This window comes from Psammomys obesus, unplaced genomic scaffold (genome assembly GCF_907164565.1).
Source record: "Psammomys obesus unplaced genomic scaffold, mPsaObe1.curated_primary_1811, whole genome shotgun sequence".
Taxonomy (NCBI): domain Eukaryota; kingdom Metazoa; phylum Chordata; class Mammalia; order Rodentia; family Muridae; genus Psammomys; species Psammomys obesus.
Window position 1 is genome coordinate 295,992 of NW_026596356.1, and position 14,798 is coordinate 310,789.

Sequence of the window (14,798 nt, forward strand, 5' to 3'; positions counted from 1 at the left end):
CGGCCTGGATTCCTAATCCATTAGAACCTGTCTCAAACAGTTACAACGTTGTCCTTATTAGGGCTGTAAAAGAAGCAGCAGCACTTAGCATGATTTCTGTGCACAGAGGATGAAAGAGCTGAGGGATGGCTTCCAGGAGGAGATGCTGGTTGAGAAACGAGAAACACTATGATAGAGAATTAGCAGTTTCCGATAAAGTCTGTAGGGGGAAGTATATCAGTTGTTGTGATCATTCTTCTGTGGTTACATAAGATGATGGATGACAGGCGAACGTGGGTCAGGAGTTTATGATTTTATGTGTTATTTTTGCGAATTTTCTGTAAGCCCAAAACTGGCTCAAAGTAAGAAGTACCCAAAAAGAAGAAAGAAATGAAAATTTCAGCCTGAAGGATTAGCCCATACTAAGGCAAGGCAGAATGGTCAAGACACCGAGAACTGTAACCAGTACAGTGTGTCTGGAACCTGGGAACATGCAAAGCAAAGATCAGATGAGAATGAAAACAATATAAAATACAGCAGGACTGGTTGGCCATGTTAAACTGTATTGTATTCTCGGAACAATAGAGAGATAAAATTTTATGCATGGACATCTTTCCTAAAGGTCATTCAAGAACAAGGATAAGAATGTAGAAAGGAAGAAATGTAGGCATTAGAAAGGTTTGAGAATTGGGTGACTAGATAAGGGAAAAGGAAGGATTAGATATTGATATCCTATATAAATTCAAAAACAAAGGGAACTGGAGAGATAGCACCAGGGGGTGTGGTGACCCACCTGTATCTAGCCATGGAAGGTAACTCTGAGTTTCAGTGAGAGAGCCTGTGTCATTGAACAGGGAAGGAATCATACTTCATTTATATAGGATATAGAGAGAGTCGTATATGTGAATGCTTAGTCACCAGAGAGTGGAATTCTTTGAAAGAATTAGAAAGATTAGTAGGTGTGGCCTTGCTGGAGGAAGTGTGTCACTAGGATTGGGCTTTGAGGCTTCAAAAGCCCACAGCAGGCTTCTCTCTCTCTCTCTCTCTCTCTCTCTCTCTCTCTCTCTCTCTCCTGCCGGCCTGTAGGTCAGGATGTAGCTCCAGCAGCATACCTGCTGTGCCTGCTGCCGTTCTTCCTGCCATGATGCTAATGGACCAAGCCTCTGAACTTGTAAACAAGCCCTCAATGTTTCTCTGTGTTAACAGCCCTGGTTGTCCTGGAATTCACTTTGTAGACCAGGCTGGCCTTGAACTCACAAAGATCCACCTGCCTCTGCCTCTCCACTGAGTTCTAGGATTAAATCACATCTGGCAAAGAGTCGCCATGGTAGTGTCTCTTCACAGCATTAGAACAGTAACTAACACTGTGAGTGTGAAGTATCATCGTGGGATCTAACATGCAGTTAATCCTGTGGATAACTGAAGCTCGGTGGTATTCATGAGAGTTACTAGATGGCAAAGCAATTCTATGGGTGACCTAGATCAGCCAGAAAGTGTGTTGAAGATGGACATGAAAAAGAGAAATCTAAGAGTTCTAGATATCACTAACCTAGAAAGAATGGGCAAAGACTTATTAAAAAAGACTAAGAAATAAACAGAAAAACAAGAAATGGTGACAAAAGCTATGGATAAAAGCATTTTGAAAACATTACCTAGGGATGTAGATATTTCTTCCAAGAAATTCCAAAAATATAAACCTGACACTACCCCATAACTATGCAAAATAGTTTACGGGTTCCCTATTGTCTCTGAAAAAAAATCAAGGTTAATTTCATGGCTGATAAAACTCTCCTGATCTGGACTCTGTCCACCATTCAGCCTCATTCTCACTACTGCCTCCCCTTTTCTGGCTCCTCTCTCTTTAGTCTTTTAAAATTGGGAGGAGGAGGGTCAGCAAGATGGCTCAGCAGGTAAAACCACTTCCTGCATGAGCCTCATCACTGGAGTTTGATTCCTAAAGACACCTACTCTGACCTTCATAGTCACTATGGAACATTCTCTCTCTCTCTCTCTCTCTCTCTCTCTCTCTATCTATCTCTCTATCTCTATCTATCTATCTCTTTCACACGCACACACAGAGATACACACACACACAATAATAATAGCAATACTAAATAAATTTTTTAAATATTTTAACATTATTGATATTCTCCCAGTCACCATAATTTTTCGGGCTTCAATGCTTTGAACCCTGCCTTGGCTCTTCACTCTCCTATCCCTACACTTAACTCCTATTTATCCTATAGAGCACAGCTCAGTTGGGACTCTTCCTACTACCTTAAGAGCCCTCTCTATACCCATCTAGCAGAGTGCTCACCAGTCTCTTTGCAAGGACTACGCTTGGGTGTTTACCTAAATGTATCCCACCCTACTGAACACTCCTACAAGACTGAGCTTATGAGGGCAGGGGATTGTGCCACTCAGCACGGTCTTGGCCTGGCACATAACTGCTATGCTAATGATGACTCCTTGGCTGAAAACAATGGCAATATCAGCAGGGACATCAGCTTGATGGGGAAATTATAGGAGAGGTGTTTGTTTTGTTACGGAAAGAAATGTTCACCAGAATCGTTGATAGAAGTTGAGGCTCTGCAAAACGTGCAATAGCTGGCGGCATTCGGCATGAGAGATAACAGTAAAAGGACAAAGTGACAGAAGATGGCAGACACTCCAGAAGGTTGGCTACTATGTATGTGGACAAAGGTGTAGCTAATGAAAACACCTCTGATGTGAGAGGTACTCCTTTGTCCCTAGAGACTGGTTTAACACCTGACAGGAATGAGCCACTTGGCACATAACTGTTAAATAAATAACTAGGTCCAAACAGAGAACCTGCATAAGGTAAAACAGAATTCAGACCTACATTGAAGGCAGGCTGAGTTTCCTGACCTTGATATCACGGGTTTAAGGGGAAGGCAAAAGGAGACAGCAACAAACGTGAACCTTGCTTCCCAAGTCTCCACCTCCCACCATCTCCAGGGACCTCATTAACGGTGTTTAGTTGGGCAGGTGTAAACCAGCCTCTGCCCTGGGAGACAGTGGCAGGGTGCTGGAGCGACATGGACTCCACCCACTCCATATCTGCTAGCCCTAGTTGTGTTGCTAAGAGCTTCAAAGACAGAGAAGACGCAGCTGGAGCCCCAGGACAGCCTCTTCCAGGAAGCCAGGCACTTTGTCAAGCCACCTGTAGTCAGAGAAGCAAAGCACAGGGTCTTCTACAGGCTAGGACCAGGCTACAGAACCATGAGCCAGGACAGCAAAGTGAAGACAACAGAGTCCAGCCCCACAGCCCCAACCAAACCCAGGTGAGAAGTCCGCTCCTCTGTGGGGGATCTTATCACCTCACTCCCTGGGGCCTCCTCCTTGGTCTCCTGGTCACAGACCGAGCGCTGAGTATCTGGTGGGTGAATGAGAGGGGTCTCTTCTCCCTACAGGAAGAGGCTGCCCGTCCTAGACCCGTCTGGGGATTATTACTACTGGTGGCTGAACACGATGGTCTTCCCAGTCATGTATAACCTCATCATCATTGTGTGCAGGTTTGGCAGGGGTGCTAAATGAGGGCCTTAAGCTGTACTAAAGAGTGATCAAGGAGAGGGCAGGGCCTAGGGGAGGGGTGTCTTCCCTGGAAGGACTCAAAACAGATTAAGAGGGGCCTGTCCTGCCAACCCACCTTACACTTAGCTGAAACTTTTAAGCCAGTTCCTTCTGCCTCTGTCCTGTAGAGCGTGCTTTCCTGACTTGCAGCACAGTTACCTGGTGGCCTGGTTCGTGCTGGACTACACAAGTGACTTGCTGTACCTACTAGACATTGGGGTGCGCTTCCACACAGGTCAGTGAGTCCCTGGGGCTAACCTTTCCCCACATTTCCATTACGGAAGTAGCCACCTCTTGACCGCATTGGCACCCGTCGCTGTATTTGACAACGCCTTAGAGCTCGCCCCAGAAACCTCCCTGCATCTTGCCCTCACGTCTGTCCTATCCTACCTGGCTGCCCCAGCCCTACCCGTGGTTGACCCTACTCTCTCTCCCCCTTTCATTCCAGGATTCCTAGAGCAGGGCATCCTGGTGGTGGACAAAGGAATGATCGCCAGTCGCTACGTCCGCACCTGGAGCTTCCTATTGGACCTGGCTTCCCTGGTCCCCACAGACGCAGCCTACGTCCGGCTAGGCCCCCACATCCCCACGCTCAGGCTAAACCGCTTTCTCCGAGTACCCCGTCTCTTCGAGGCCTTTGACCGCACAGAGACCCGCACAGCTTACCCAAACGCCTTCCGCATCGCCAAGCTGATGCTCTACATCTTTGTTGTCATCCACTGGAACAGCTGCTTGTATTTTGCCCTGTCTAGGTACCTGGGCTTCGGACGGGATGCGTGGGTGTACCCAGACCCTGCGCAGCCGGGCTTTGAGACCCTGCGGCGCCAGTATCTCTACAGCTTCTACTTCTCTACTCTGATCCTGACCACTGTGGGCGACACACCACTGCCAGCCAGGGAGGAAGAGTATCTCTTCATGGTGGGTGACTTCCTGCTGGCCGTCATGGGTTTCGCCACCATCATGGGGAGCATGAGCTCTGTCATTTACAACATGAACACTGCAGATGCAGCCTTCTACCCAGACCATGCTCTCGTGAAGAAGTACATGAAGCTGCAGCATGTCAACCGGAGGCTGGAGCGCCGCGTGATTGACTGGTGAGAAGATTGGTTGCAGACCCGCTGGGGGGAGGTGTGCCTTAGGACCTCTTACTGCCTGCTAGCTGAACCCGGCAGCTGGAAGGTAGCGTTCATTGGTAGGTCTGCTGGATTGGGCTTAGAAAATGGTGTCTTCCACTGGGGACTCTGGACTAGGGAAAGACGGTGGGCAGGAGATTGACAGGGAGAGGGATTTGTACAAAAGAGTGACACAGACCAGAGAATGAGAGCTGCCACTGCCTGAGAGGTTTCGGGAGACTCTGAAAGGAGTGGAGAAGGGAACTATCCAGCCAGGAGATGGCCAACAGATGGTTGGTTACATCATGATACTGCAAACTATGTTCTGAAAAAAAGGAAATGTCTCAGTGTTACAGAGCCACCACAAAGCCTGTCTGAGAGGGTGGGAGCTTGCTGACTAAAGCAACTCAGTGTGGAAATGGGACCAGACCCTGTGGCTGGGGGCAGGGCCTGACGGGAAGTAAAGGAAATGTGACTGCTATCAAGCGGTAGGGGCCTCCGCATCTTGGATGAAGTAGAAAAGATCATGTCTGTGAACCAAGAAAGGGAGCCAGGCGCTGTGAGGTACTCCCGTTGCTCTTAGAGAACCCAGTGTGGCTCCGGTCGTGGCTGAGCTGAGTCCTGGTGAGTGGGTGGAGGCAGACACTCTGGATTCTGGTGAGGAGATGGTACTGCCTTTCTCCCAGGTACCAGCATCTGCAGATCAACAAGAAGATGACCAATGAGGTAGCCATCTTGCAGCACTTGCCTGAGCGGCTTCGGGCAGAGGTTGCTGTGTCCGTGCACCTGTCTACCCTGAGCCGAGTACAGATCTTCCAGAGCTGTGAAGCCAGCCTGCTGGAAGAGCTGGTGCTGAAGCTCCAGCCCCAGACCTACTCGCCAGGCGAGTACGTGTGCCGCAAAGGGGACATCGGCCGAGAGATGTACATCATCCGCGAGGGCCAGCTGGCCGTGGTGGCAGACGACGGGGTCACACAGTATGCTGTGCTTGGCGCGGGGCTCTACTTCGGGGAGATCAGTATCATCAACATCAAAGGTGGGTCCCCAGGGAGAGCCGCGAGGCACAGGGCTGGGCAGGGCAGTGGGGATGACAGATCCCTGGGACAAGATGGGACTTTGGGGCATGTAGATTAAGGAGATATGGTCCTTGTCTGAGGACTCAGGGGAGAAACAGGATATGGATTATCTGTTCCCTGAGAAGCATCTGAGCCAAGGTCAGTGGGCGGGGTGGATTCTTAGACAGCAATGCAGATATGTCCCGTGGGCACTCGTGGAAGTGCCAGCAGACCAGCTGAAAATCCCTGCACCGGCTAGGTTGTCATAGAACTACCCATCAAATGTCTAGCAAGGAAGGTTACTGATAAGCACAGGGCTTGGTCACCAGCACAACTAAATGAGAATAAATAAATAAGGCAGAAAGAGAGTTTGGAAGCACCAATATGGAGGCTATATCCTGGTTCAGGAGTGAAATGCCACCTTCCTGTCCCTCCTAACTGCTCTTCCCACATCTGTCTGCCCTTGGACCATAGGGAACATGTCTGGAAACCGGCGAACAGCCAACATCAAGAGCCTAGGCTATTCGGACCTGTTCTGCCTCAGCAAGGAGGATCTGCGGGAGGTGCTGAGTGAGTATCCACAGGCCCAGGCCGTCATGGAGGAGAAAGGCCGGGAGATACTGCTCAAAATGAATAAGTTGGATGTGAATGCTGAGGCAGCTGAGATTGCCCTGCAGGAGGCCACAGAGGCTCGGCTAAAAGGCCTGGACGAGCAGCTTGATGATCTACAGACCAAGTTTGCTCGCCTGCTGGCCGAGCTGGAGTCCAGCGCACTGAAGATCGCTTACCGCATCGAAAGGCTGGAGTGGCAGACTCGAGAATGGCCAATGCCAGAGGACATAGCTGAGGCTGATGATGAGGCTGAGCCTGGCGAAGGAACTTCCAAGGATGGAGAGGGAAAGGCTGGCCAGGAGAAACCCATAGGCAAAGAATGACCTCATCCTGACCTCCGGAATCCCAGCTCAAGTGAATCCAGAGTGGCAGGAAAGCCTGCCTGCAGAAACTGCCATCTTAGTTGCTGGGCCACAGAAACATAGGCCTGTCTATGCCTAGCTAGAGATGTGGGCTATAGCATGCATCTGTCCCTCACTCACATACACGCACATGCACGTTCATGGGCACACTGGCTCAAGACTGAGTGCCACGTTAAATGTTTCTGTCTTCTGCACACATGCATTCTCATAAGCATAACCACGATCACAGAGAACCACGAGTGAGTGCTGGGAGCCCTGGTCCATTTAAAGGAGGTCTACTGAAATAGGACGAAGACAGTGTTGGAGCTACAGGGAAAGAAGGCTGATATCATTTCTGAACTGCATTCGCTCGAGGTCACCATTTCAGCTGCTTCAGGGCATGGCCAGACTTCAGGTTTGAGCTGTGCCAGGCGGTATTTTAAAATGAACCTGGTGTGTAACTAGGGTGTAACAGGATGATAAGTGTCATCATCAGAAGATATTGAGGGTTACTGCACTTTAAAACATTTTAAAGTCTGTGGTTATTTTCTGATTTGTTAATAAAATGTAACATTCATAAGGTTGGCACTGGGTTTACCTCATTCATCTCTATATTACCAAATCCCAAACTGCCTGATACTTAGTAGGTACACACATACACATTTATTGAGGAAAGCTGAAACACAGAAGCCCAGTGCTGGAAGAAGATAGGTGCCTTTTCTACCATCTCTGCTCCCAAATCACGTTGAACTAGATTGGGGGGTAGACAGGAGGTGAACAGTTTCATCACATACCTGATGGACTTAGAGAGATGAAAATAAACTTATTTTTAGTACAGTGTGATAGACACACGTGACCCCCTTGGGGGCTCTGTTAGAGTGGATGACTCCTGCCACTCCATAGAATCCTTGTCTGCAGCAGCAAAAACACAGTGATAATGGACCAAGTCCAGTCTCCTGGATGCAGGAAAATAAGCTTCAAGGTCAGATGTACATCTGTTTCTACCTCTGTTCTTCTATGAGGGGTGTGATGTCACCATATGGGGTCCTCCAGAGGTGGAGCAGTTCCTGTTACTGTGTTGAAGACAGTGCTTTCACGGTTTGGGGTTATGTAGAAGTAGGTTAGAACACAATTTCAAGTTCCTGTAACAACAACAACAAAAAAAAAAAAGTCAATTCTTTTAGTCTAAAAATACCTCAGTGTGTAACAAGCATCAAACAAGGTGCTTCTGTATATGGCAAGAAATGTTATTGACATCATCATTCTGGGTACTGGGTGTTTCATCTCTGCCCTCTATCATAGGAAGTAACTGAAATGTTTGCATCCCCGGAATATAAAGCTTTTTGAATTGCAGCATCCAGACCAGGAATCATCAGAAACCTCTGCACCATTTTGTTTCCAAAAGCCAGGTCTCTTAGGACTTCAAATATTAACTTGGAGGCAAATGTTCCCATTCTTCTACGCAGGCTTAGAAATGAAAGAACAGAAACTTCTGGACCTGAAGGTGGAATATTCCTTAAGACTAATTAAGGAACAGGAAGCTTGAAGGTTATGTTAGTTGTTGTTGTTTTCCTAGCTGTAACATCTTACCACAAACTTCACAGCCTAAAACAGCATCCACATATTACCTCACAGCTGTGTGACTCAGCTCCACACTGCTTGGGGCCTGATGAGACTGAATTCAGCAGTCAACTGGGCTGGGCTCTTAACTGGAGGCTTCATGGAAGAATCTGCTTCCAGATTCATTCAGGCTGTTGGCAGAATTTGTCACCCTTGAGTGTAGAACTCTTCTCTTTGGTTTTCTGATGCTTGCCTACTTTAGGCGCCACTCCCTTCTTCCTAAGCACTCCATTTCTAGGACCAAGCAAAAGAAAGGCTCTTCTTTATGGGGACCCATCAGATTAGGCTAGGTCAACCTGAATAATGTGGAATAATTTCTCTGTTTCAAGGTCAGCCGAGTACTATTACCTTTAGTTACGCCTGCAGAGCTCCCGTTGCCATATTCAGAAGGTAAAAGTAATAAGAGCCAGATCTCTGCCTACTAACATCTCTTGGGAGGAAGCAGCCTAGATCCCACTTTCCTAGGGGGCACAGAACAGGGAGAACTCAGGATTATTTTTGGAAACTAGAGACTGATCACAGTGTCATGAAGCACTGGAACCCCAGAGTGGACCCCTAAAAGTGTGTAAGCTTGAACAAGGCACACACCAGCTGGCACTGTCAAGAGACCATCAGCTCGGCCTCAGATGGCCAGAGACTTTTGCAAGACCCTAAGTTGGGGAAGGAAAAACCAGACATAAATCCATAAAATACAACTGAGATTAAAAAAAAAAAGCTTCTGAAAGTTAGATAATTAGAAACGTAAATGAAATTGACAAAACTTGCTATTTTTCATACTGTTAAGGAGGCATTCGTGACTGCTATACATATGTTATACCCGTTGGTTCTTATAACAGTGTTAGGAAGTTTATTATTATGCTCATTCTTTCCAGATCAGGAAGCTGGAAAGAGAGCTACTGAAAACACTAGATTTGATTTGCTGAGGAGTTACTTTATGCCAGGTTCTGGGCCACGTACACTGTCTCAGTTCATCATTACAACCATGTGAGAAGGGCACCAGCATTATCTCCATGTTAAAATGACACATCCCAAGTAACAGGGCTCCTAAGTTCACACGAAAGGAAACCTGAGTCCATCGTTTTTGTATTTACGTACTTATTTTGTGAAGGGAGGCAGAAAGAGACGGTCTCCACTTGGGGCTGAAGCACCTTCCTTTACGGAGAGCGACATGATTCTTTCCATCAGTCAGTGTGGTAACCAGGGGAGACCAAGTCCTTCCTGCCAAGCAAAGCTGTGACCCACTGACAAGGCCACCCAGTGTGGCCAGCTGCCACCCTGGAGAAGGGGGCGGGACAAGCATCTACACACTTACATCTTGCACTCTGCTAGATTTGCTCCAAAGTGTCAAAACATGTCAAGGGCTTTTCTGCTGAGGTCATGCCTGCCTTGAGGTTTAGCTCTTCTCTCTTCCAGCAGACCTCGGTTTCATTGTCTTCTTTTCAATAGTCATGACTGCAGGACACCTTGGCCTGGCTGAAATTCAAAATGTTCACCCACTCCTATTTTCCTAGTTAGCTAATCTCCTGCAAAGATATATACATATATATTTATATCTTTCTATCTAGTTATTCACCATAAGACACAGGCAGTTAACATGAAGCCTATGAGTAGGGCAAACCTGTTTGCCTTTCTAAATAAGAGATCTAGTACCTGGTAGTTCTAACTAGCTAGCGAATCGACCAATGAATAAACAGTAGATCTAATTGTCTGCTCTTTAGCTGCAAAACTAATTAGGGCTTAGCTTGGTTGGCCATCAATGTGATCAGAGACCTGAGAAGGATACATTAAAAGCTAAATAAATGTACTATATACTAATCAAAATGACAGATGACTAGTCAGTCCACAACCTGGGCAGTTGTCCCTCGCTTCTGTGGTCTCATGGCATCACGAGCAGAGGAAAAAGAACACGAGAGACTGAGAATACCTTGCCTTCAGCAACATGAAACAATGACTCTCCAGTGTCCACAGTTTTGTCCACAGTTTAGGCTGAGCCCTAGTGGTGAGCCAGTAGGGGTAGCTTTGACCAGTGGTTAGCATGCCACAATCCAGAGTTGAAGTCATCTGTTGTACCCAAATCTTCTCGGAGACCTTGGGGAGCTACTGCCAGGATTTTGGGACTCTCTGTCATAATAAAACCTACATACATTAGATGTCATATTCATCAGATCTCTGACAAGCTTGAGGGCCAGCATATCTGAGTTAGTCTTTGTCTGTCTTTAGTTATCTGCTCTAAACTGCATCCTGTAAAACGAGAATGTTATATTCTCTAATTCTGGCATATTCCTTAGATAAGTGTTTTAGGACCATATCTATTTCAAGGAGATCTATATAGGCAGTCTTGTAGCTACCCATCATAGGCTTAACCTTGAAAACCAACTGCAGTCATTAGCATAACTTTAATATATATATCTTACCCTCTTCCCCCCTTCCCCCTCCCTTTTGTTCTTTCTTTCTTTCTTTCTTTCTTTCTTTCTTCCTTCCTTCCTTCCTTTCTTCCTTTCTTAGGGTTTGGCTGTTAGCACTGAAAGACATATGGAAATAGTTTTTTAAGCTTGGGAAGGAATCAGATTCATAGGGAGAAGGTCCATCCATCTTGAGGTAAGAGCTAATGCAAACTCTAAGAACAGAAGGCAAGGTTTGGCCTGAATCTGGAATCAGAGGTCGGTTGTCAAGTTGATATCAAAACCATGACTCAAGTCAGGGCACCTGTTAAGCTGGAGCTGAAGTACTGCAAGTGGGACAGAGCATGCAATTATAGCCATCAGGCTTGAGGCTTGCTTCTGAAGTAGCACTTACTAGCTGGGGAACTTTTAGCCTGTTCTACAAAATCTTTTAGCGCTATTGAGAGCAAATGCTGGAGAACTGAAATGTGAACTAATTTATGAATTAATTTATGAACTAATTTATGAAGTTCCCACCAGCACCTAGTAGATAGCGATTTCTTTGTGATGAATATTATCTATCATTCTTACTCATGTGATTTTGCCTGTGCGAGTTCTGAGGCTCTAGCTGTCTAGTGTCTGTGGGTCCAAGCACCTATGCATGGCCTCTGAGCGCTTCTGGCAGTACCAGATCTTGCCAGCAGAGGGCACCAGGTCCTTCTTTCCCTTACAAGCCTCTCTTCGAGACTTCAGAACTGCATTGCTTTAAAAAAAAAACTGGGCGAAATGGAATTTTAGGGACAAGGAATAACATTGGTGGGCATTGTGATCTTGACTGGTTGGTTAAGATATTTGTTCGGACTTTAAAAATTTTAGATATTTATTTTACTTTATGTGTATGTGTATGTATGCATGCACACACCCTCAGATCCCACGGAGCTGGAGTTACGGAGGGTTGTGCGTCACCGGGGGCTGAACCCAGACCTACAAGATTAGCAAGTACCTTCACAGTTTTAGCACCTCACGTGCTGCTCTCAGCCTTCAGCAGGTCCCATGGGAGCACCAGAAGCTAATAATTTGGGGACATTCTTGCTCTCTCTCTGAGTAGCTTTTCTTTGGCTCTATTAGCCCACAAGTAAGGTCTCGACCTGATAAATCTCTGGCCTTTATTGACCTACTTTGAGGACCGAGTCAGATACCAAGTGTGGTTATCCATCTAGAGACAGCCTCTGGGCATGTGGCTCTGCTCTCCCTAAACACAAGCTCAAGGACCTGGAAAGCCAATATTGCCCCTGATTTCTTTCTCCTGCTGAACATGACTGCCTGCTCTGATTCCAGCTGGCTGCCTTCCCAGCCATTTTCCTCTTTGTTTAATTATGCCAAGAGAAGAGGCTCCTGTGTGGGCAGAGACTGCGTAGGCAGAAGCTCCACACAGAAGCATATCCACACATCACAGAAACGCAGAGAAAGCCTTGGAAGGTGGAGACTCGAGAGAAGGCAAGCTAACCAGACCCAGAGAGAAGGACTGATGAAATGAGGGCAAGCTGGAGAGCCCAGGGGCGACGATGGCATTTATGTCCTCGGCTAAGACCCCATCTCTGGGGGTGGGGGTCAGTGAGCCAGCCAAGGGTCGCCAGAGGTAGACGCTGTTACTACATGGCCCTGACATGACCCTGCTATGTGTGTGAAAGGTGGGCTCGCCAAACAAACTACAAGTATTTTGTAGACCTGTCAGCTGCTGAGAAGAAACAGTATCTTGCCATGCAGGTCATCCGGCTGCGCGTTAGGTGCTGTATTCGCCTCTCTTTGGCCCTTTTCCTGAGCATTTACTGAAACAGTGTGTATCCCCTCACCTACCTCAGGAGTGATAGTGGTATTGAAAGAAGGATCATACTTGGGTTACTAGGTCAGAGCATGCCTGGGTGACAGAACCTCTTGAAGGGAAATATAAACTGTTCTCGCCACAAGAATCAAGTTTAGTGGTCCGGAAGCCCCAAGCTCCAAAACAAAACAAAAGCCAAACACAACTGTGGCCAGCCAAGACTTGAGTTATGGCCACTTCTGTCAGCATGGAACCTGGCTATGCTCAGGACATCGCGTGGTTTGACACCCTTCATGAGCACACGGGTTTCTGACCGATTCTAGGATCCAGGTCTCTCTCCTATGAATGCTCGTACTGATTTTGCAGTTCCCTTCTTGTTCTCCTCTAAGCCCTCCCTGTCTCCTGGCCCTGTACAGCCACAGCCTTCTCTCCAAAGCCCAGAGGGCCCTTGGCCTGGATGGAATGTCCTCAGCTGTAATGATGAATGCCTATTCTCTTAACACATGTTCATCTCCGTCCTCTCCCATACACGGAAGCCTCCTCTTCTCCACAGTATTAGCTTTACTTTCCTTTTTCTAAGCCATCTTCATTGACCTAGAATGTAGTTCAGTGGCAGTGTCTGCCCAGCATGAGCAAGGCCCTGGGTTTAATCTTCAGCACGGCTGAACTAATGAACTAAACAACTTTCATTAAATGGGCAGATTCACAGTATTTCCTGGCCCTTGGTTCTCATTAACCATCAGCAGTTAGATGGTGCAGAGGAGATTAGCATGGTCCAGAGATGAAGACCAACCTGCCATGTGTAAGAAATTATCATCAAAGAAGAGCCAGAGGTGGTAGATGAGCGAAAGGGACCAGGCTCTTTCGGGCACAGTAGGGCTGATGCACACATGAACTCACAGAAATTGTGACAACGGGAACAAGACCAGTACAAGAATCCTAACCAGGAAGCTGTTCGCAACTGACACCTGCTGGGAGACAGAAAATCTGTTTTCTTCTTTGCAGTGGGTATATCAACCATATTTCAGAGCAGGCCCCATGTTCAGGAGTAGTTAGTCAACAAAATGAACTCCACGGTATTTATGTGCTTTTGTTTGTTGGTTTGGTTTGGCTTTTTTTTTTTTTTTTTTTTTGTCTTTTGTTTGTTTTGATTTGGGTTTTTATTTTTTATTTTTAGAAAGAAGGATAAAGAATATGAAGTTGAGTAGGAAGGAGAGTGGGTACGTTCTGGGAGGAGTTGGGGGAGGGAAAGAATATGAAAAAATATAGCAATGAAAACAATTTAAATCTTTATTTAAAAGAAAAGAACTTGTCAGCAACTTGAGGTTCCTGAAGTATGACCCTTCATTTGGAGCCAAGTTCTGAGTATGAGAACAAAGAAGATAAAAAAAGAAAAGAAAGAAAGAAAAAGAGGAATGAAAGAAGAGCAGAGGGCTGCTGAGACATTTGGTGGTTAAAGTGACTTTCCGACAAGCACAGCGCCTGCTTTGGGATCCTGGGACTCGTGCACACCTCAGTGACAGAGCAGTGTGGATCTGTATTGCAGCATGCCCACGAGATTCAGTGCAGAGACAGAAGATTCTCAGAAACGTGTGGGCCAGCTAGCTCCACAACAGCAAACAAAAAGAAATCCTGTCTCCATCAAAGAGAAAGGTGAAGACTAACACCCAGGCTTGTCCTCTGACCTCCCTGCCACACTAAGGCACACCGGTGACAGAAGCCACAGTAATTCTTATGCATGCACTCACACACAAATCTCCGTCCCTCGCTGTCTCTCCTCTCTCTCTCTCTCTCTCTCTCTCTCTCTCTCTCACACACACACACACACACACACACACACACACACACAGCAGTTCATAGTGCCTGAGCACAGCAAAACTATAAACCTACTATATTAGTTAAGATTCCCATTGCGTTGCCATGGCAATAGTAAAAGAGACTTGAGAGTGTGGAGGGTTTTTTATGCAAAAGAACTGAAGATGGTAAAAATCATTTCAGAGTAAAGAACATGCAGGCTTCTTCCTCTCTGTCACCCTGACACTTCTCCCACATTTCTTCCACGTATAATCAAAGATGGCTTGCCCTCACAGGTACAGTCTGCCTGCAAGAGGGGAGAGGCCTGCTTTTTTCCTTTAACAACTTAATCTAGAAACCTTGATTTGTCTCTTCCTGGCATAGCCACTATTGTACCCATAAAGCCACAGTTCACCACAGGGAAAGAAAGAAAGAAAGAAAGAAAGAAAGAAAGAAAGAAAGAAAGAAAGAAAGAAAGAAAGAAAGAA

At 46.6% G+C, this 14,798-nt stretch overlaps 1 protein-coding gene across 1 annotated transcript; it reads left to right on the forward strand.

The window, feature by feature from the left end:
- The first annotated feature begins 3,200 nt into the window (after positions 1 to 3,200).
- On the forward strand, positions 3,201 to 7,224 carry Cnga4 (cyclic nucleotide gated channel subunit alpha 4). The gene is made up of 6 exons (XM_055597440.1): positions 3,201 to 3,284; positions 3,414 to 3,515; positions 3,702 to 3,808; positions 4,022 to 4,667; positions 5,372 to 5,721; positions 6,215 to 7,224. The coding sequence occupies exons 1-6, from the start codon at positions 3,223 to 3,225 to the stop codon at positions 6,673 to 6,675; spliced, it is 1,728 nt and encodes a 575-aa protein (XP_055453415.1). The 5' UTR covers positions 3,201 to 3,222; the 3' UTR covers positions 6,676 to 7,224.
- The last annotated feature ends 7,574 nt before the right edge of the window (positions 7,225 to 14,798 follow it).